At 38.9% G+C, this 23688-nt stretch overlaps 1 protein-coding gene and 1 long non-coding RNA gene across 7 annotated transcripts in view; one reads left to right on the forward strand and one right to left on the reverse strand.

The window, feature by feature from the left end:
* The window catches only part of Prkd3 (protein kinase D3), a 71412-nt gene that overhangs the window by 34264 nt on the left and 13460 nt on the right, over window positions 1-23688 (reverse strand). For all 3 annotated transcript variants that reach the window (NM_029239.3, NM_001171004.1, NM_001171005.1), the window contains one exon: window positions 1547-1685. In NM_029239.3, the coding sequence (NP_083515.2) occupies window positions 1547-1685 (139 nt within the window). The remainder of the gene's footprint in view (window positions 1-1546; window positions 1686-23688) is intronic.
* On the forward strand, window positions 240-17950 carry Gm41622. Of its 4 annotated transcripts, XR_003952325.1 has the most exons (6): window positions 240-764; window positions 976-1048; window positions 1404-1977; window positions 6751-6843; window positions 7119-7256; window positions 17598-17950. It is a non-coding gene; the product is annotated as a predicted gene, 41622 (long non-coding RNA). The 4 variants fall into 4 exon arrangements; XR_001782186.2 differs by having other exon boundaries at window positions 265-1048; XR_003952327.1 differs by lacking the exon at window positions 976-1048 and having other exon boundaries at window positions 265-764.

A 23688-nucleotide genomic window follows, 5' to 3' on the forward strand; every position in this document is an offset into this window, starting at 1 on the left:
ATAAAAATAAAATCAAAAGTATTCAAGTATATTTAATAATTGCAAATTACTTAGGAATGGTCACCATATCCATTTATATGAAAATACAAGGTAACTTCTCTGAAAGTTTTATCTGACCACAAAATAAATTAATTTTAGCATTTAAACTGTGCTTTACAAGGTTTAATTTAAAAAAAGATTTATTTATTGTGTCACGTGTTAAGGGAGGAGCAAGTGCCCTGGCATGCGTGGAGGTCAGAGGACACCCTGTAGGCATGAGTTCTTTCCTCCTACCATGTGTGCCCCGGGATCAGAGGCCTTTTTTGCTGAGCCATCTTCTGGTCCAGTACTATGGTTTTAAAAAACAGTTCTTTTAGAAGTCCAGCAGCTTTCACTGAGTTATGTCCCAAATAAGCCAAGTTGGAAATCTGGAGGCATGGTCTCATAACAAGATGGCAAACAGCTACTTATTATATCTTCCTTAGCCCATTAAAAACTGCTTAGCTTAGGCTACATGGAGAAAGAAAACACTGAAGTAAAACGTAAAAATAAAAGTGCTATGGAACTTAACCTCATCGCCACGGTGTTTCTGCAAAAACAGACACTGCGTCCACATGAGCAGGACTTGCTTTTCTCCATGAGCCATGAAGCAGTGGGTCAGACCCTACTCTCTCACTTCACCCGAACGTCACCAGTGACGCCTGCGGTTTGATGACAGCATCCCAGCGAGAAAGAATGAATGCTTGCGGTTGTGACCAGAGAGGAGACCAGCACACGAGTCTCCTGTGAGTGGAGGGGAAGCCTGGGGGCTGTGGTGTAGAACGATCAATGCAGGGGGCCAGGGAGATGTAAGAATCAGAAACACAGATGGGAGCTGTTAGGAACAGTAAGGAGACACCATGGCCAGAAAGGATCTCAATAGGCTACAAGACTGCGGGAGGGCAGAGCGGCCAGGCGGTGGGTGTCTGTGACCGCTTGCTTCCTTTCTCTTATCAGCATTCTAATCTTGCCTGTGGCATTCCTCTGGCCCTCACACTACTCACTGACCACCCTGCCCACTTGATGTTGGGTAAGTGGAAATGGTGGGAGTTAGGGAACGGGAATGGCAAGAGGGGCAAGGCAGGAGCGGAAACGGGCAATGTCCACTGGGATCAGGAAGGGAAGAGGCAGTTTTTAAATCACACAGGGAACCAGCACTGCCACGTTCTCTTCCAAGTCTTTCATATTTCTCTCTTTATCTAGATTCTCTTTGTGGAACCTTAGTTTTCTTTTTCATGCTTTTAACAGAAATGGGAAGAGAAATAACCATAATCTTCCTTTATGATTTTGACCCACAGAAAAAGAACTTCTTTTCAGTTTAACTGGCAATCCCTCAAGCTTCAAAACACTTAAGTAATTCAGTTTGTTCTTCTACTTTCTCATAGTGCTATATCACCTTCCTGAAAGTGAAAAGCGTGCAGAAACCATGACTCCACGTTAAAGAAGCAAGCCACTACCCAGTGCCAAAGCCAAGCGCAGCGGACCACTCTGTGGGAGAAGAGACAGGGGGAAGGGGCCATTTGCTTACCTGACAGGACAACTTCTACCAGGTCCCCTTCATGTATTTCATCTGCTGAGGTAATCAGCTGCAAAATGTTTTCTGAGTTCATGTCGTGGCGAAAGAGAAGAATTTTATCATACATGCCAAAGAATCCACACTCTGGAAACTGAAGAAAAACAGTCCTGCATCAATATTCCATAGCTTTCTGCTGTTACAAATAGTCTACAAAAGAATTTTGAAGTGTCTTGACATAGTGCTAGTGACTAACAACTCTTTTAATATTTAAAAGGTGAACCTTGTACTCAAATATCCTGGTTAATTTTAAAGCTCAAAAACAGAAAAGTAAATTTGCAAATAAATAATCATTACCTTAAAACACATGTGTCTTACAAATTTCAGATTTCTAATTGCTATAAGACAACATCGTTTTCTACTGGTTCTGTTTTTATCCCGAGGAGGTAAGTAGTTGGTTCCACTCATCAGAGCTGCACTGCTCAATACATGATCAGCCACTGCTATTCTCTGGATTTGATGTGTAAAATGTTCATGTGGTAATGTCCTAGGAGGTTCTGGAGCCCTTATGTGCCATGAGTATGTGGGGTCTGGGGACAGGGAAAGTCTTAAAGGGGACTGTACACCTCTGTGTCTTCTGGACTCTTTCCTGCTCTCTGATGGAGGATGGACAGTTTTGCTCCTGCTATGGTGTGCTTTCTAATGCAATGGAATCAACCAATTGTGGGCTGGAGCCTCTAACATTGAGCCAAAATATTATTTTTCTCTATAAAACTGATTATCTTAAATATTTGCTATAGCATAGCTCTATACCATAGTTATCTGATTCTAAAACAATTAAAATTAAAAATATACTTCCTTAATCACACTACCCACGTTGCAAGTACCTGACCGCCACTGTCGCTGTAGCTACTATCCTGAATAGCACTGAAATAGACACCTACCTCATGTCAGGACTAGCTGAAGACCAAATAATTCCCTAACAGTGGTCACAGAGTCCCAAGTTCAATTCAAGCATCTAGAATTTTAGGTCCATTCACTGCAGTTACAAACACAGGGCTCAGCAGTGCTCTAAACAGAGGCTTGACGATTTTCTCACATATGCCCGAAATGTACAATTCTAACGAATCTACATTTATAATACTTAGGACATTCATATGTGGAACAAATTATGAAGATGTGTGTCCTATATTTTGAAGGAAGTAGCTTAGAGTTAAAAGTTTTTGTTTGTTTAAGAAAGGGTCTCAGCATGCAGTCTTGGATGGCTTAGAACTTGCTACAGAGGCTGGGCACCCTCTCGATTTCTGGGGTTAAAGGCATGCACAATCATTCATGATGAAATATTAGAAATTTTTAATATTTGTTTTCCAAAATAATTTCATTTTTAATCAATTAACAATATAAAAAATGTCATCTATTTTACTAATGCCTTAGAACATGCTGTTATAGGAAATTCCTTGATTCTCAGAAGACAACACCACAGCTGTCCTTTAATAAACAATATCGTATGTCACTGGCTTGCGCTCAGTGATCTGACATGAATCAGTCACAGCAAACTGTAAACATGCTCATCGCAGGGGTGTTGTAGACAACATGGCTCACGTACTTCATATGGTGGTATGACTTGGTGAGGAATAACAAGAGACACTGCCTTGGTTTCCTAGTGTAGCACTTGACCGTGTGATCTGACATGCTTTCTTACTTACTCAGCCCCCTGGGGAAAGCCGACAACTTTATAGCCCACTCTTGGCAGTCCCAGCTCCTATGGCCGACGCTTCCGACACAGTAACCGTCCGGAATTTCCTATTTATTATCTTACTATTGTACATTTTTTTCCTACTAGAAAAACCTCATACAACACTCAAAGTTTTCAAATCTTTTCTAAAAACTATTTTATAAAATTATTATTTTAAGTTGAAAACAGTAGCTTATTTAGAAAGTTAAAGGTTTATTTTTATTTTTAAAACATGGCAAATAATGGCGAAGTATAGAAATACTTAGAATTTATAATATCAACTCTACATTCAATTATCTGAGTTGTCAATAATATTTATTATAGTTCAAACTATGTTTTAATGTAAATCTAACATGGTAGTTATTTTTAATTGAAAAGACAGAAATAAAAAATTATATTTTGTTTAAATTCTAATTAAAAATTTACTAAGTTAAATGATTAAATAGGAGATTAAAACAGCTTTAAAACTTAGTTGCACAATCCCTTAATATTAAAAAAATGTCATATTTCACCTTCGTAAGAAAATAAAATCTCTAACCAATATTTGAAAGAATAAAACTGATTTTTAAAATAGCATTTCTGGCATATTTGCTAAATACAAGGCTATTTAGCAGTTGTAATGAGAAAACAATCTGTATTTTCCAAAAGCGTTCCAAAAGTTTGCAATCTAACAGGGAAAAAGATGGAAATAAGCACAGATATTAAAAAGCAGGACAGTAAATGGCAAATGAAATACAAATTCTAGAATAAGGGCAAATAATACCCGAGACACTCTATCAGTCCTGGTTAGAAAACGGGACACCGTCCTGCTGGCTTTACAGGGAGGGGGTCACAACTGAATTTGCTGATGACTGTGTCTAATTCCTAGCACTGTAATTGGTGAATGCTAACACTTCAAAATATTTTATATTCTAAGAGGGAAGAGACAATGGCCAAAGGCAAGATGGTAAAGACCCAAGCTGTCTTCTAAAAACAGCACTCAGGACTGGGGCAGGACAAGAGCTGAGCAAATCCCTGGAGAGAGACTGAAGCCTTGGTCAGGAGAGCATTTCCAGATCTGAATTACATAGAAAGGAACTGGAAAAAAATAGTTGGTTAGCCACCTGGTCACTAGCCTCACATAATCAGTCAAGACAAGTCTCAGCTTGTAGTAATTGAAAAAAATTAACTAAAACCACCAGTGAAAGAAGGAAAGCAACATTTAAATAAATGTATAGCCTAGAGAAGACATAAACAACAGCGCAGTAGACATGCTATCTAATGGGTACCAGGAGCATGAGCTGGGGTACAGTGTGGCCCAGTGTTTTTCCAGCACCTGCATTGCCCACACCAAGCCTCAGCACCACACAGATAAATGAATACACAAATACCCTAGCACTCGTAAAAGGAAGAGTGCAGAAAATATTACAAATAATTATTTAAAATAAACACTCGTATGTCAAGAGGCTGAAAGATGCTGGTGATGACAGTCAAAAGTCACCTCAAGATATAAGTAAATATCTTCACAGAATACTCATGTATAAATCTGACAATCACTGGATGACTGGTGCAGTGGTTTCCAGCCTGTGAGTTTTAACTCTAAGGGTCATCTAAAACCATCGGAAAACACAGTTTACATCACAGTTGATGACATGGATATTTACATTATGATTCATAACAGTAGCAAAACTACAGTTATGAAGTAGTGACGAAAATAATTTTATGGCTGAGGTCACCACAACACAAGGAACGTATTAAAGGTTCGCAGCATTAGGAAGGTTGAGAACCACTGGACTGGAGGAAAAGGTGTAATGTCTGGCTTATGAAAAAAATCCTGATACATATTAAAATATCATATACGTGTGTTTGTTAAGATAGTTAGAAATTATCTGAAGGCAAATGTCAGAACCAAAATAACAGAAACAGACTGATAAGTAAGGAAAGATTAAATATTGTCAGTGAAGTTCAGGGACTCACTGGGGTCAACCTTAAAAAAACACCGAGGTTCAGAGGCTTGATTATGTTAAAGATAACCATCTACAAAGAAACAGGAAATTAACTACAAGCACAGTTTTAAAACATCTAAACAACACACAAAATAAGCAGAAACAACCTGCTAAGGAAATGAACACACACATATTTGCTGCTCATGAGTTTTAAAATTCAGATGTCAGGTCTTCAAAAGTAAGAATGTGACTCAGCTCTGCTCCCGCATGACAGCCATATTAAAATTCTAAAGAAACGCACTTCCTCTCAGTAAGGCCAGGCTCAGGGAACGTCACAGGAGAGACTGCAAGAGCAGAGGCTGACGTAGGCTGGAAGGAAACAATCTTCTAGAATGACAGGACCTCTGTACCCATGAACTCTCAGCCGCTATGGCAGCCCGTACAAAACCCGCACAAGATCAAGCCAGGCAACACAATCAAGCCAGCACAGAGCAGTGAAGATGGAACCTGCATCCCTAACCCAGAAGCTATGGACAGGCGACAGAGAGTTAGTGTTTTCTTTTGTTTTTTTAAAAAAGATTTATTTATTTATTTTACATATGTGAGTACACTGTAGCTGTACAGATGGTTCTGAGCCTTCATGTGGTTGTTGGGGATTGAATTTTTAGGGCCCCTGCTTGCTCTGGTCAACCCCCACTCACTCAGTCCCTGCTTGCTCCAGCCCAAAGATTTATTTATTATTATATATAAATACACTGTAGCTGACTTCAGACACACCAGAAGAGGGTGTCAGATCTCATTACGGGTGGTTGTGAGTCACCAAGTGGTTGCTGGGATTTGAACCCAGGACCTTAGGAAGAGCAGTCAGTGCTCTTTAGCCGCTGAGCCATCTCTTCAGCCAAAGAGTTACTGTTTAAGGGCATGGCTCCTAGTACGGTTGCTCATGCCTAAGGCCTCAAGGTTCCACGTCCAGGAGTGTATGAGTAGCACAAACGGACTCAAGTGATTAAAAGAAAAACTGGACCCAACGTTGGGAGTGTAGGGAGGTGGGGATGGATCTGAAAGACTGAGGGGGAGGAATGGAGCTCAGTATGATAAAAGTATTATAAACAAATGATGTTCAGGCGTTCTTCTCAAATGGATGCCTGAGCATTAAAATTACTTTAAAATGTTATTCACGGGCTGGTGAGATGGCTCAGCGGTTAAGAGCACTGGCTGCTCTTCCATAGGTCCTGAGTTCGATTCCCAGACACCACATGGTGGCTCACAACCATCTGTAAGGGAATCTGATGCGCTTACTCTGGCCTGTGGATGTATTAGCAGCAGAGCACTCATACATTAAATAAATAAAAAATTTAAAGTTATTCATTATGATTATTAGTTTATTTTAAAAATAATAATCTTAGGTGTTCAAAAAATTCAGACAACATTACACAGTGTTCCCATTCACCCAGTCTCCCCATCATTAACACTTTATAGCAGTATTATACATTTATAGCAAATGTCATACTTTGTTTAGATTTCCTTAGTTTTCATCTAATGTCCTTTCTCCTTTCCAGGACCAACCATGAATCTATACGACCTTGAGCTGCCTTTCTTAGATCCAACAGTTTCTCACACTTTGCAGTTTTGGGAGGACGTGCTCACTGGCTGTGAGTTTTATAGGATGCCTCACTAGTTGAACTTTCTGATGTTTATCTCATTTCAAGCTGGGCTTGGGGTTTTGAGGAGGTAGGCTACACAGGTAAAGTGACATCCTTACTATACTCTGTCAAGAATGAGTGTCCCCAGATTTTTATGGTCTGGGGATGAAACTTAGGTCTTCACACTCACATAGCAAGTAGTTTACTAAGCCATCACCCTACGCCCCGAATTCAAATCTTATTAACTGTAAAACCTTAACTATGGTTTTCTATTTGTAAAATAGAGCATACTTGGCAGTAACCATGAAAATTAAACCAATTACTGTAACATAAAGAACTTGGGTTTCTGATGAGTTGGATGTGCCATGAACATTAGCGTCTGTCTACTGCTCCCCATATTTCGTTATTATCAACAACAGCCGGTGAGTACCACATATTTATACTTTTACTACTTCTAGATGATATGCATGGAGATAATTTCTCAGAGTATTACCTAAGTCAAAGTATACATATATATGAAACTCTTAGATACTGACCAATTGGTCTTCACAAAGGCTATATCAGGTTATATGTCTACATGCAAAATATTAAGTTTGTGGGGAGGGGGAGAGGGTTCAGTGCTGGACCCACAGGCTGGAAGAGGACCAGAGATCAAATCCTAGAACCCATGTAAATGCAAGGTGTGTCTGACGGTCTTCTACAATTGGAAGGTGAGATGGGAAGTCCCCAGAGCAAGCTGACTAACAAGACTAGTCATATCAGTGAGCTCAGGTCTGACAGGAGAGGTTCTGCCTCGACGAAGGAAAGCACAAGACTAACTGTGGATGGCTTGGACATCAACCCCAGGTCTTTACATGCATGTGCACACATGTGTACCACATCTGCACACACTTGGGCCCACACATGCAAAAGTCATGCAAATACACACACGAACACAATACACATGAAAATGGAAAAGAAAGCTTTATCCATGGAGTCATTTCCCTTGCCCTGAATTGTATATGTCCATTACACAAGGCTGACCATCTTTCATAAGCTTAAGATATAAGAATTCATTATTTATATTTTTGCCTATTTTTAATAGTTCACTGATCCTCAAAAACTCCAAACTCAACTATTCCTCAAAATTATTTTTGCCTCTTCCAGAATGATTCTCAGTACATAGGGGCTATGGCAAAGTCATGGGCAAGCCAAGCGCAGAGGTACACACATGTAATCCCAGCTTCTAATGCTGGGGGCAGAGGATTCAAAGCTCAAGGGCACCCTTGGATAAACAGGGATTTGGAGGTTGGCCTGGACCACATGAGGAAAAAAAAAAAAGGCATGAACCAAACATTAAAAACCACAAACAAAAGCACTTTATATTTCAAAATCTATCAAAAATAACCTGCCAGTGAAATACACAGAAAGCGGAAGCATTTCAAAGATAATGGCTTGTTTTTCTAACAACAGAATAAGGAATAAAGGAAAAGGCCACTCTCCACTCAGTTGTATAATTTTAAAAGGAAAATATATTCTGGAAAAATAAATGCACACAAACTCTTGCTTCCATTTGCAAATCTGCTGTTCTCCTTCACAGGGCAGCAGAGGGACAACTGCCTCGCCATTGCTACTTTCTATGTACCCTTAAGACGTAAGATGCCCCCAAGAAATGGCCTATACACCTTCTAAACACCCCATTCTCATGGAGGAGAGCAAGGGCTCTTGGGACAAGGCTCAGGCCTCCCAGGGTCGCATCCGGGTACATGGTTAGTAGCTCTCAGTAACAAGCCCAGGCTACAGTGAGCTCAGAGCTCCCAGCTGGGTCTTTGTGCATTTCTCGTTTCCAGAACTGGGGTTTGTGAACACTTAGTAGGTACACATGGTGTGGCAGAGTGCACAGGTCAGCTCCAACATGGAACTATCTGCCCAGTTGCTGGTTAAAGCTCAGGCTGGAGAGCACTGCTGCTCTAGGATGAAAGGGTTTAGAGTGCAGGGAAGGTGGACGGGAGCTAGTAACCTCCTAAAACCGCAAAGCCTGTGTTTCCTTCCTTACCCTGCCTCAGCCCTGATTAGAGGGGGAAATGAAGGACAGCTAAGGAACGACGGTTTAAAGCAATTAAAAAAAAAAGTCTTTAATTTGGCCCGTTCCTAACAGCACTCTTTCAGTAGCTTCTCAATTTATTTTATTTTATTATTTTCTTCGGTCAATAACTCCCCTGCCTTGTGCAAAATGAAGGCTTTTCCCAGTTCTAGACCAACTGTGGCGAAACAAAAAGTTTTTATGAGAAACTTGTCTCATAAAAATCTCATGCCAACTAACTTCTGTCAGTGGAATGTCAGATAAGGTAGGAAGCTTACGAAACTTTTATTTTACTTGGCAAGACAGCATTTGCATGTTAACAAACAACATCAGAATTCAATATTATCTGAGTGAATTATTTACCTATCATTAGGCATTTTTAAAAGGTAGTATAAAAATGAGAAACCCTTGGAGTTTTAGGACACATATATTTTTGTTTTCATATAAGTGAGTGAAGTATACTAATTTTAGAGGCTGACACACGAATGCATATATGGGATACTAAATTGATTTTTAAACTTGAGACCAAGTACATCTTTACAGTACATCTTTAAGACTTATTCGGAATGACAGTAAACACATGCTAGGATGTTCTCTTTCCAGGTTTCCTCAGACTCCCGGAGAACCCAGAGCTTAGTTATTTAACTAGCACTTATTAAAAATTCTGTTGGTTATTCTGTAGAAACAAGACTAACATTCATTTAGCACCAATTCTGGAAAGCGCTCAACCATAGGGAAGAATTCCAATGATAATTTTCATTTAAAGCCAAAGTCACTAGTCTAGACGAGTCAGCGAGAACGGACTCACCAGGGACCTGAACTGATTCTTCCCCGCAGGTCTCCGCAGGTCTCCAGTTCACGTGCTCAACTTAACCCCACACGTCTGACATAAACCAGAGAAGTCTTTTTCTTTTTAAAATACACTTTCTCCGCTTGTTTTGTAAGTAGTTCTGAATTGTCTTTAACTTTAATGCTTGGACTTTCCCTCTTTTAGCTAAGATTGTAACCTGAATGTACAGCAAATTAACTTTCCCATCATCAGTTTAAGTATTTAGTAATGACTGCCCAACACTATTTAACCTAGATAATATGTGTGTATGTATCTACATGTATATGTATATACATGCACACACACACACACACACACACACACACACACATATATATATATATATATATATCTCAGAAAGATTAGAATGTCGCCAAGCCACTGCAACACAGCTGTAGTAGAGAGAATGGGGAAAGAAAACAACACAGAATGACAACTCTGTCCTAGAAAACAAAAGACACAGCTGGGGTTTTCATCCGCTATGACAGAACTGAAAATTACAACCAACTCATGTCTACAGAGACAATGGATCCATTCATTCAGACAGACCAAATCACCCCTCAAGTACACTGAATATTTGGTCTTCAGATCTAGTATTTAAATGATCAAAACTAAAGCCAAGTATTTTAAATCACCTAAAAACAGACAGAATTTCAATTTTACTAAATGCCATTATAACTCAAATGAATTGCTTTCTACCAACTTCCTTTCTCATTCCAATTACATCTAGTTTTTTCATTCAACAAACTAATAGCAAGAGTAGCTTTAGAGGGTATTTTTTAAGCCTCTTATCAATATGAAATCAAGTAAACATGGGAGCTAACATCCACTAGGTAGTCATCACATACCAGACACTGTGAATAAACTCTCCCAGTTTAAATAAACACGTCAGAACTAAAATTAAAAAAATATGTATGTATATATGGTTTTGTTGACATACGGCAACTAAATGCTGCAACTTTGATGTTCACTAAAGTTTTAAAACATCTATAGAACCAAGGATCTTTCTAAATTTAGAGTCTTTGAAGCCACAGGTATGTTTTCTGAGCATTATGGCCCAGGACTGCACTAAGAACTTTCTTTTTAATCACAACAACTCTTTATAAAGGTTTATCATAGGCTTGTAATGTGACGCTCAGCTGGTCTGGCTGACACACTTCGCCTGGCTCAGCCCCACTTCTACTGCTGCCAGACTGCATTCTAAGGTCTGACTGTCTTCCGGGTCCCACGACTTCCCTGGGGCTTCCTGCAAACACACCTTCTCTTCAGTATATACATCCCTAGAAGGTAGAAATCACACTCGTGTTCATTTTGCTTTGTAAACTATGAATCACTAGGAATCTAGGAGTTTGAGGGCAGCTCGGTGGTAGAGTACACGCTTAGCACGCACAAGGCCCTGGGTTCAATCGCCAGCGCCCCATATATACACATGTTCTTACACAGAAGAAGGAAAATGCCCACTATTTGCATGACCTTGTTTTTAGTATAAAAGCAAATAAAATGTGTTCTGTACTAAATGTTTACTGAGAGTAAGGTATTTCTGAGGAAAGACACGAAGAAGCTAGCACTGACCTCAATGTAATACGTTGGAAGACTTTCAAAGCTTAAAAAAAAAAAAGGAAGCTAAGTTTTGGCTTATGCTAACAACAACAACAAAAGAAACTCCACCTCACCCCACCCTCAGGATGTGTCATGAACCTGGATGAAATTCAAAAAGTGACCTCTTTTGGTCATATCTAAGTTTTAAACAAAACTCAACTAAAAATGATTTACTAGCTAAAGGGATTTCTTGGGAGAAAAAAAAAATCTTGCTGTTGATGCTGATATAGTCTGTCAGCGTTTAAGCAGGTTTGTGCTTAGCACAGTCTGTGAATCGCTTGTACTTCATGAGATTCAACCACACTCTTCAGTATGCCGCCAGAAACTATTCTGTCTTTACTCCAGTTGCACACACAGTTCCTAGTCTGTAGTCCTTTAAAAACTCGACCTTAACCATGTTCTGCTGTGCTTGTTTATGAATTTATTGAATCACCCTGTGAAATGTGTCATCTGCCCCAGTGTTTAGTGTGGTCAGTGTGTTTCTCCCCAACATGTGAGCCCTTTGTAGGGGGAGGGCACTGATCTTATCACACTTGCTGTGTTTTCCACGTTGCTTTTTGTCTTATTATTTTTATAGCTGACATTATGGTTTGCTGACCTAAGAGTGAGTTATCCTGGCACAGAGCACTCAGCCAGCTCCGTTTTATATTCATGCTCCTTTGACCCCAGTTTGCACATTTAACTTACTCCCTCTGGAGCTTACTGGGTAGAGGTCAGCATTAAGTCCCACCTGCACTTAAAACAGGTTTTCCAATGTCAATTTATGGGAAGACGATTCCCTTCAAAAGGTTTTCCTTTTTTCTTTTCTTCTTCTTCTTCTTCTTTTTTTTTTTTGCGTGACTCCTTTGCAGCACATACCTAAAATAAATGTCTCCCAGACTCCCTAACTCCTGCTTCAGTAGCACCAAACACCAATAGCTGCATCTCCCTTTCTATTTTTCAGATTTTTGAAATTAATGCTCTTGACGACTTTAGAACAACATCAGATAAATTTCTAACGAACAATGTCGAGGGGGGACCCAAAAAACAAAAGAAAAAACAACAAATAACACACAGGAAAAAAAATAAGATCTTTAACTTAAATAAAAATTATATACTATTTGTCCCTTTTAAAGATAAATCATTCATATTACCTTTAAAAAGACACTTTAAAATATTTTTTAACAATTTACTTTTTAATGGGCATTGATTGGTGTTTTGCCTGCATGTATTTCTGTGTGAGTGTCAGATCCCTTGGAATTGGAGTTACAGACAGTTGTGAGCTTCCATGTGGGTGCTGGGAATTGAACTGGGTCCTCTGAAAAAGCAGCCAGTGTTCTTAACCACTGAGCCATCTTTCCAGACCTAAAAATATTTTTTTTTAAAGTTTAAAATTTTATTATACTTGAGATAATTATCACTAAGTCCTATTCTTTTCTAAAAAGATTTTTAAAGATTCATTATTACTTTATTTGTTGTACGTGTGTCTGAGTGTATGTATAGTGTTTGAGTGTATGTGCAGGTATATAGTGTTTAAGTGTGTGTGAATGTATGAAGTGCTTGAATGAGTGTGTGTGTGTGTGTGTGTGTACATTATATGTGTGCTGGTCTGTGAAGAAACCAGGAGAGGGTGTCAGATTTCCCAGAGCTAGAAATATTGGGAAATAATCTCTAGTTCTTTGGGAGAGCAGCAAATACTCTCAACTGATATACCATTTCTCTATCCCCCTTTCCTCTATTATTATTTTATCTTATGTATATGGATGTTTTACTTGCATGTCTGTCTGTCTATGTTCCACATGTGTGCCTGGTGTTCTTGGAGATCAGAATAGGATATTGGATCCCCTGAGACTGGAGTTATACATGGTTGTGAGCTGCCAACCATGCATGTGAGTGTGGGAATTTAATCCGTCCTCTGGAAGAGCAGCCAGTGTTCCTAATAGCTAAGCCACCTCTCCAGCCCCATTTGACTCCTTTTGCCTTAATGGAATTATTTGTGCACTTTAGGTTGGTTTTCCCGTCCCTCTTCTAATATAATATGGCCTTCTATAATCTCACTTAATTGTTACTATCCCTTTTGGTTCTACAGGTTCTTCCTGGTAGTTTAATCATGGGAGATGTAAAGTCAACACTAGAATATCTTGATTTCACTGTATCTGATAATAGTCCTAAGTATACAGAAATTTTATAAAAAAGCATTTACTTAGCTACTGCTCAACCATAGTAATTAACTGACTAGCTAACTCAGCTGAACTCAAAATTATGAGATTCTAAACTCACATATTGTCACCATTAATCTAAAATAACCCAACAAACCAACCTTCTGAGGAATACACTGAACTCTTTCTAATAAATCACGAGCTCACACATGTAGCTCAATAAAAGGTTAAATAAGTTACACAAGTGATATCAGCAAACTCTGTAACTTTCCACACCAGTAAAAGGAGCATTTGAAGTGCTAATAGAAAACTGAATAATTCTTTTTTTTTTACCCCTTTCCTTCCTCCCCCACCCTGCTGAGAGTGCATCATTATGTTTGCCCAGGCTAGCCTCAAATTCAAGATCCTCCTGCATCAGCCTTCAGAGCACAGTGATTATAGGGCTGACATTATACCCAAAGGAAGCAATTATCTTCTACAGGATATAACACAAGACTCTGACATGTGGACATTAAATAAAGCACAGAATTGACATGAACTTAACTTGGTAGACTGATCAGTTCTACATACTGGTTCCAAGTTACCTTTGTTTTACAGTTAAGATCAAATTAGTAAGTACCATTGATAAGTTAGCATTTACTAGGTAACTATTGTATGTTAGGTAAAGGGCAAAGGATTTTATAAACATCTAAGATACATATACATGTATATATGCATACATAAATGAGTTAATATTTTCAATCTCACTCTTCACATAAGAAACCAAGGCCACATAACTCATAAGTGGTAGAGATGAACCTCAATTTGACCAAAAACCTATGCTTTGAAACAGAACATCATGCTGTTTTTTCAGGAGTTTCTTCCTTTAGTCAACTAAGAAATATTTGGATATTTGTTTATTGTGGCTAGATAATGTCTGACTTCATAGAGCTTAAAGACATATGACAGGTACATCCAAGCTTAAGAGCAATTGCAATCAGCAATGAACATTAAAATGCAGGGTATCTAGGCTGCCAGTACTTAAGAAAAGGGAAGATGGTCCAAGTAGTGGGGCTATGAGCACAAAGTCCTAATCAATGAGCCAGTATGTGTCTGAAGCTTAGGAATGCTGACCACACATATGCCTTGGGAGTCATCACTGTATTTTCTAAGTAATAATGGCTTACAGAAGCAATCACATATTTCTGTCACCTGCTTCCTTGCTAGTAACCACAGATGTTTGTCTAGCTAACTGCTAGGAGTGAGGGGGAGAAGAGGTCACCATGAACTTCTTGAGTAACTGGGCAAGCTTACATAAAATTTATAGTGCTACTAGGAATCACAGTCACAAAAATTTATTTATTTGACCACGAAAGAGAAAGAAGAGTTTGTGTGTGTGTTTAAATGACTCGTTTCTGCTTACTTGCTGACTGCCAAAGATGTTAACAGCATTTTGCTTTACCCACGCTACAAGCCACTGGAGAACAATAGCATGGCATTCCCCACACCTGAGGTCTATTTCTCCAGGTAGAGGACTGCAGAGGATGGTGGGACAGCACAAAAACGAAGGTTAAAACAGGCTCTCCTAATTCTCCACAAGACAGTGATCCTTAATCTGACATTTGCTCATCTTTTATGTAACATGATTGGGGGAGGGAAAAAGCCTTCCATTTTGGGAGTCTACACAGGATCTAGCACTGTGACTAACACAGTAAGAGCAGCACAAAGATTCATCCAACTGAAGCAGTGAATAGTAGATAATGGAAATCTAAGCAACTAACAACAGCATCATTCTATCTAGCTCTTTATAGACTGCCAAACAGAAAGCAGTCACTAGCTTTTATTTTCCATCTAGATTCAACTATCTTATTAACCTAGAAATAACTGTTGTTGAAGTTTTGAATTACACAAATATAAAAAGCATCCCTTCTCTGGGGAATAGGAAATGAGATGTCAACCTCATATAAAAATACACAATTTAAGTATTTCAAAGCATTTCCTATTATCATTTACCTGTCTGAGTGTATTGATTTGCATTAGACTAGAGGTTCTGAAGACTGGCTGAGTTAAATCTGTATTATTCAGGTAGGCATTCTAGGCTTTGAGAAGAATTAACAATTCACAGTAGATGTTAAATAAAGTAACTTTAGGCAGAAACATACATAAAATAATGTTATTTCCTGGCTGACAAAAGCATTGTGAAGAAAAGCATATAGAAACCTACCCTACACTTCCCCTAGCACATCAGGACTGCATCTGCTAATTCGTTGTTTGTAGTAACTTTGTGCAGCCTTACTATGTGAATAATGAGAACTGAAAGTATGTAGAAACAAAATATGCGACAATAATAGCACAGATAAAAAGGATAGAAATACAAAGTTCTGACGTACACACTGCATTATACACAAGATATTCTAGGCTAACTTAAAAATGTTTGTAGTATCTCAACTAAAATTTAAAAAAAAATTCAGATGTCTGTAAAATACCAGATAATATTTCAGGTCTAGAGGGCCATATGGTATCTGCTGTACTAACCTCTGCTACAGACCTTATGTAAATGAATGTAATGCTGTGTTTCAACAGAACTAGAGAAGTAGGTGGCGGGCCAGTGTGATGGTTAGATTTTAATTGTTAACTAGATAAAATCTACATTCACCCGGGAAAGGAGTCTCAATAAGGGACTATCTAGATTAGCTGGTTATGGGGGGTTATCTTGATTAAACTGAGGTGGCAAGGCCAGAGCACACACAGTGTGTGGAAGCATTCCCTGGGCAGGGCATCCTGGGTTGAGTAATGGTGGAGAAAATGAGCTGGGCACTGCAGGCAGTGTTAACTCACTGCTTTCTGTCTTGACTGCGGTGGTAACGTAGCCAGACGCTGCAAGTTTCTACTGCCTTGACTCTCCCACAATGATGGACTGTCACCTGGATTGTGAGGCAATACACCCTTCCTCCACAAGTCAAGGTGTTTCATCAAAACAACAGGAAATGAAACTAAGATAGCCAGATTTGGTCAAAGGATGTAGATGGCTGACCCTTGCACTAGGGCAAATGCTAAAAGGAACTTTTAGAAACTACTAAACCAAACCAGATAAAACAACCACCACCAAAACAGGGGAGGAGAGAAAATGGAAATAACTAAAAGAAGGCAGAAGAGGCCCCGAGAACAGAAGGAACACATATTAAAAGAACAGCCACTTCTGTCATACGGATGCTTCTTGACTGATAAGGCACATCAGAGCACACTTCTAGTAGCCTGGGAATAATAAATTGAGAATGTATTTAATTCACCTAGCCCAGCAAACACATAGTTTAACAACTGAGTACACTCTAGGAAACTAGTTGTTACCAGTACAGGCCTTTAGGCTGGCTAGTAGCTGTCGGCACTCAGTCTTGTGAAAGTGTTATACTGTACCATGAACTTTCAAAATTTGAAGTATAATTTCTACTGTATACGCACTGCCCTTTTTTTATGAAGTAGAGAAGTCCTAAGCAAAATCTTTGTAAGTAGGAGAAATCTATATATTTAATGAATCTATATTGAAAATTGTATTAAACATGAGTGATCTTAACACAAGTAGTTGACTGAATAAACTTGAAACATACAATCAACTATGAAACCTACATGAAATTATAAATGAAGATAGAAGTATACAATGAATGTGTGTATATATATATATATATATATACACACACACACACACACACACACACGTCATGAGAAAAGACATCACAATGAAAACACTAATAAAAAGTTGTTTTAATACCAAAACTTCAGAACAAGATATAATTACCTCAAATAAAGAAAAATATATTGAAAACTGAGTAAATATACCAAAAGCTTTTGCTTAAAATTCTAAAATGTGAGTTAGATTGATGGCTCAGCAGTAATGAGTACTTGCTACTCTTTCAGAGGACCTGAGTGTGATTGCCAGAACCTATGTCAGGCATCTCTCAACCACTCCAGCTCCAGCAATGCCACTGTCCTCTCCTGACCTGACGGTACCTACACACGCACTGTCGCATACACTCACAGAGATAGGTACTCATATATAAAAATAAACCAACAAATAAAAAATCAGAGATGTATGTACAAAAGTAATGTTATAACATTTCTTTCATACAATGCATTTCGATCATGTTTTTCCCCCTCCCAGATTCTCCCCATCTTCCTCTCCACCCAGAGGCCCATCTGCTTGCTGGAACTGTTGGGAAGGATTTGGAAGTATGGTCTTATTGGAGAAGGTGTATCACAGGGTGGCTTTGATGCTTCAAATTCCTCCTGCTACCCCCACTGCACTCCCTGCTCCTTCCTGTTTGTGGATCTGGATATGAGCTCTCAGCTGCTGCTCCAGGGCCACAGTGGCCATGCTCCTGCCACAGAGATGATGGACTCCTATCCCTTTGGAACTCCAAGACCCAAATACACCCCTCCTCCTGTAAGCTGTCTTGATTGTGATATTTCAATAAGAACTAAGACAACATGTAACATTTACAAAGTAGTCTATGGAGAATTATATATTATAAAATAAACAAACTGAAATTATGTGCTGTCTCTCTGTGTGTGTGTGTGTGTGTGTGTGTGTGTGTGTGTGTGTGTGTGTGTGTGTATGTGTGTGTGTGCATCTCTACATGAACATGGAACATGACTGGCCAGTGAGTCCCTGGGACCCGTCTGTTTCTACCCATCCTGCACTGGTGCTGCAGGCCATAATACAGAAAAATCAATTTAATAGAGGCTAGTTCACTGAAAGCAAAATTGGTAAACTATGAGCCAAACAAATCAAGAGAAATAAAAAATTAACAAGAACCAGCCCTGATCAGTACCAGGAATGAGTGGCTCACTGGAGATACTACAGACTTAGAGAGACATTAGCAAAATACAATGTGTAACTTTTACTAATGACTCTGAAAACTAAAATTAATTTCTTTTTATACTCAAGGCACTAATGTATCGACTGTTTTCTATCGCTGTAATGAGCATCATGATGAGAAGCAACTTGAGGAAGAAAGGGTTTATTTCACTGTAAAGCTTACAGTCAGTCCATCATGGAGGGATGGAGGCAGGAGCTGAAGCTGAGCGCACGGAGAAATGATGCTTATTATTGGCTTGTTCCTCACAGCCTGTTCAGTTTGTTTTCTTTTTCTTTTCTTTTTTTTTTTTTTTTTTTTCCAAGACAGGGTTTCTCTGTGTAGCCCTGGCTGTCCTCAAACTCAGGAATCCACCTGCCTCTGCCTCCCAAGTGCTGGGATTAAAGGCGTGAACCACCACGCCCAGCTTCAGTTTTTTTCTTATACAACCCAGAAATGCACCCAGGGGCAGCACTGCTCACAGTGGACTGGATCCTCCCACATCAATCATTAATCAAGAAAATGTCCCAGACTTACCTATAGGCAATCTGATGAAGGCAATTTTCCCAACTGAGGCTCCTCTTTACATGTAAGTCTAGCTTGTGACAAGTTCACAAAAACCTAACCAGGACACCAAGCTTCACCAAAGAAATAGTAATTTAAATAGTTCATGTCTATTAGGTACAAAGATTTAGTTAAAAACAGCACAAAGGAAATCCTGGTCTAGAATGGTTTCACTAGTCAAGTGCATTAACACTAACAATATTAATTTCATTTAAAATTTTTATTTAAATGTATTTAGCAAGTAGATGAAGAGTAACATTTTCATCTTGAGAAGCCAACATTAGCCTGAGGAAGGGACAGCACCTCAATGGTAAAGTCCACGAATATCAGTATCTCGAGACCCTGTTCAACCCGTAGCACCCTTCCTCAAGCCACATTCTGCTGACACCCAAATCAAAGACACGGGAAGAATTTAAACTACAGGCCAGTATCTCTCATGAACAGAGGCAGAAAAAGTAAAGAAAATATTAATAAATTAGAAGAACTGTGGAAAAGATAATGTATGGTGACTATGTGGTTTGCTCCAGGAATTCAAAGATTCAGCTAAGGTAATGTGCCATGGTAAGAGACTAAGAGAAAAACGCAAGGCTGTCAGGGAGCAGCGAAGCACTACAGACTTTCCTAGACACAGTCTGCACCACCTGGAAGAGGGCGCGCCTCCTTAGCCTGATGAAGGACACCTTCACAAACGCACACCATACTGATTGGTCAAAGACAGAAAGATTTCCCTTTTTCAAATGCACACAGGATGCAAATGCACTTCTATTCAAGATTATGCTGGAAATCCTCACTGCCAAAGCAAAGAAATACAAAAGCAAAAGCCAGAAGAAGAATGAAACACTACGTGGAAAAACAGCAAGATTCCCTAAAGACAAAATAATCCAACAGAAAACCCTAAAGAATCTTCAAAACAAAGTTACATGTGTTTAGGAAAGATAAGGACGTATCATAAAAGCCTGTATTTCCATGTAACACATGAAAACTTATAAAGAAAAGGTTGTACCAACAATAAAACATAAAGCTCTGACTGAAAATAATATCTACAAGGTTTCAAAAAGCCCTTTCCATCATGTAAAAACTGGTTTTAAAATTTATATGGAAAGGCAAAGGATCAGATGGACAAAAGATTCTTGAAAAAATAGACAAAGTTGAGGACTTCAGCATTAGACTTCATGGGATTTTTATTTGTTTTGTTTGTAAACAAAAGAATTCAAGACAATATGAAACTGGTAAGTATTCAATGTTTAGGAATGCCCAAAATCTGTATAGTCAACTGATTTACAACAAAGGGTATTGAGTAATTCGTTGTAGAGAGGATAGAATTTCTAATACAGTCCTAGAAAAATGATGTACACGTAACACACATACAGATGAATTCTAACCTTAATGTCACACCATCTACAGAGTTAACTTGAAAGTCACACTCCCCATGTTAGCATTCCCACCCCAACAGCCACACACATCACCTCAGACACTGGATCTTTACAAGTGACCATGTTAGGATGAGGTTATCAGTGTGAATTCGGAGGCAGCATCACTGTGCCCCTCCAACACTGATGAGATCAGAGAACATTATACAGGAACTGAAATAAGGCAAGTGCAGAGATGAATGCTAACCATCTTCTTGCTTACATATAGAAACTCAAACACTGGGGGAATGGCAGGACAGGGAAGCAGGAGTGGGTGGGTTAGTGAGCAAGGGGGTGGGGGATGGGATAGGGAGGTTTTCAGAGGGGAAATGAAGAAAGGGGATAACATTTGAAATGTAAATAAAGAAAATATCTAAAAAAAAAAAAATCCCTCAGAGGGAGAGAACAGACTACCAGAGGCTAGGGGAGAAGATGAGAAAGATGACAGTCAACAAGCACAAAGCCTCGGTTAGACAGGAAAATAAGTGTAAATTCTTTTCCGTCTGAGATCTAGTGAACAATGTGCTGAGTGTGTGTGAACATATTTAACAACAGTACTTTGTAATTCAAAACTGTTGGGTAAATTTCAAATGTTCAAAGCACAGGAAAATGTTAAGGCAAAAGATATGTTATAAGCTTGTTTTAGTTATCTGCTCTTTAAAAATCAAATCAATTTGTTTCAGGGTTGTAGGAAGAACTTTTACACTCAGTAATAAGATGAACAATATACTCTAGTGTAACCCTGAGAAAAAACAACCTGGAGAAGAAAGACATTATTTGGCTTACAGATGACAATCGTCGTGGACTGAGAGAAGTCAGGGTGGGACCACGGAGGGAGGGAGGCTGCTACTGCTTCCTCATGCCTGCTCAGCTTCTTTCTTATACAGCCCAGAACTACCTGTTCAAGCAGGCTCGGCCCTCAGATATCAGTTACTCATCAATGCCTCAAAGAGGTGCCTGTGGGCCAATCTGAAGAAGACAATTCCTCAACTGAGGTGCCCTCTTCCCAGGTAGCTCTAGTTTGGGTGAACTGACAAAAAACTAATCAGCATACAGTCTGTTTAAAATTCATGTAAGAAAACATCAATTTCAAATATATTCGCAAGGACATACAAATTAAAATCAGAAGGAGGAGGCATTACATTCATACATACATTACATACAGCAACCTGGCTGGGTAAATTAAAAAGGCAGCTGATATCAAGTATGAGCAAGGCTATGGAGCTTGTCGATGGGGAAAGTGCACAGCTATCTTTATAAATCAGTCTGGTGAGGTATCACAAACACAGGCCTACTAAATCACCCGGCCATTATACTTCTGGTAGACATACAAAAGCCAACATGTATTTACAGCTTATAATTGAGACTGTATGAGAAGGCTGACAACAACTTGACTCATAACCACCAAACCTGCAAACAGTTCGAGTATACATCAATGAACAAAAAAATTAAGGCATAGCCAATATAACACACTAATTCAGCAACATAAAGAACTATAGCAATACAATAATATTAATTTTCAAAACACTTACATATGATACAATACAATAATATTAAGTTCCAAAACACTACATAGAAGATGATCTCATTTATCTATAAGAACACCCAGAGAAGTTTAAGTTACAGTGAAAGAATGTAGAGTATTGTTGGTTAGGGCTGGAAGTGGGGGGAAAGAGACTGCACATATACAAGAGTATATCTGGGATGATTTATAGCTTGAATTAGAAGAATTATATAGCTGTATGCAACTGTTGAAAATGATCAATCTCATGAACATAAAAGTGATGGAATTTATTACAGGTAAATTTTTATCTCAAATCTGTCTTTTAAAAAATAGTATTTAGGGGACTAAATAGATGGCTCTATGGTTAGAAGCACTTGTTGCTCCTCCAAGAGAACCCAAGTTCAGTTTCCAGCATCCACATTGGGCAGCACAAATATACATGTAATTCCAGTTCTGGGGGAATCTATGCCCTCTTCTGGATTCCAAGCACACACACACACACACACACACACACACACACACACACACACACACACACACACACACACACAGAGAGAGAGAGAGAGAGAGAGAGAGAGAGAGAGAGAGAGAGAGAGAGAGAGAGAGAGAGAATAAACAAATAAACAAATCTTTAGAAACAATATCTTGCAAGATAGCTCAAGAGAAAATATAAATAATATACATGGCACGAGTGTATGTGCATCCCACATTTCTGACCAAAGATGCTAGAAAATAAGGGAATACAAAAATCACTGTTTTTAAAACATTCAATTGTTTCTGAATATGTGCCTGGATGTACACATATATGACAGCAGTCTGTACTCTTGTATGCTTTGTTATAGCAGTACATCAATACAACTGCTCACCAACAAAATCCTTTTCTTTTTTGATAGCTTTTACACTTCAAATAATCTTGTTTTACCTTGTAATCATTATTGTAATCACTATTGCAAATCTTACAAATTTTCAAATTAATCTTTTATTTAAGATCAATTATAATCTTTTATTCTGAGGTTAATATATTCCCAACTGGAAAAGTGAATGTAGAGATGGGATCTACATTTTATGAGTACTATATTAAATATCTATTTTCAAAATCTCAAGTATGTCCAAAATGTAAAAATAATTCAGGAAGTTCTTTCCTAATTTAAAGTAGGGTGGTGGCCTTGTGTGTTTATCTCACTGTTAAAGGTCTCTTCTCAGGACCTCCAAACTAAGAGACCTTTTCAAGCTTTTCTAACCTTGCCAGGTTTGCTAACAAGACAACTATAGAGGTGTGAAGTTTTTTAGAAGAAACTCCTCCCCACAGTCAGGCAGAGCAGAATAGTTCCAATGTACATCCCTGCACAACCCTGAAGTACAAGAATACTTCTTCAGTCCTCCTAGAAATTTCTAGAACACAGGAACCTTATTTTATTAGAGTTTGATGAAAGTAAGTGACACCATCCCCCTACCAAAAGAATCTCAGGTACCAACGACGTCACGCTTCCAGCCCCTCAAGCTGGCAGTCACTCTGCACGTCCTTATAGTAACAGGATCTAAGTTCGACTCAATGTACCCACAACTTCATCTAACTCATCTTGAAAATACCTTTAAGGTTTTTAATGTTTATTTTATTTGTGCATGCGTATGTTTGCAAGTTGGAAGATAACGTCTGAGAGTCAATTCTGACTCCACCATATGGGTTCAAGGGAACAAACTCAGGTCATTGAGCTTGGCAGCAAAGACCTTTACCTTTATCAGCCCCCTGTGAGCTCCTCAAGGCAGAAATGATCTACTCACTTTGCTATACAAACACCTTAGGCAAATCTCTACTCTAGGAAGGATTCAGTATGAAAGTTTCTGTTGCTGAGGAGAGGCAGCAGGTGCCGAGAGGAGCATAGAAGGCTTCGAGTTAAGACAGGCCTGTCTGATCTCTGA

This window comes from Mus musculus, chromosome 17, assembly GCF_000001635.26.
Source record: "Mus musculus strain C57BL/6J chromosome 17, GRCm38.p6 C57BL/6J".
Classification (NCBI taxonomy): Eukaryota; Metazoa; Chordata; class Mammalia; order Rodentia; family Muridae; genus Mus; species Mus musculus.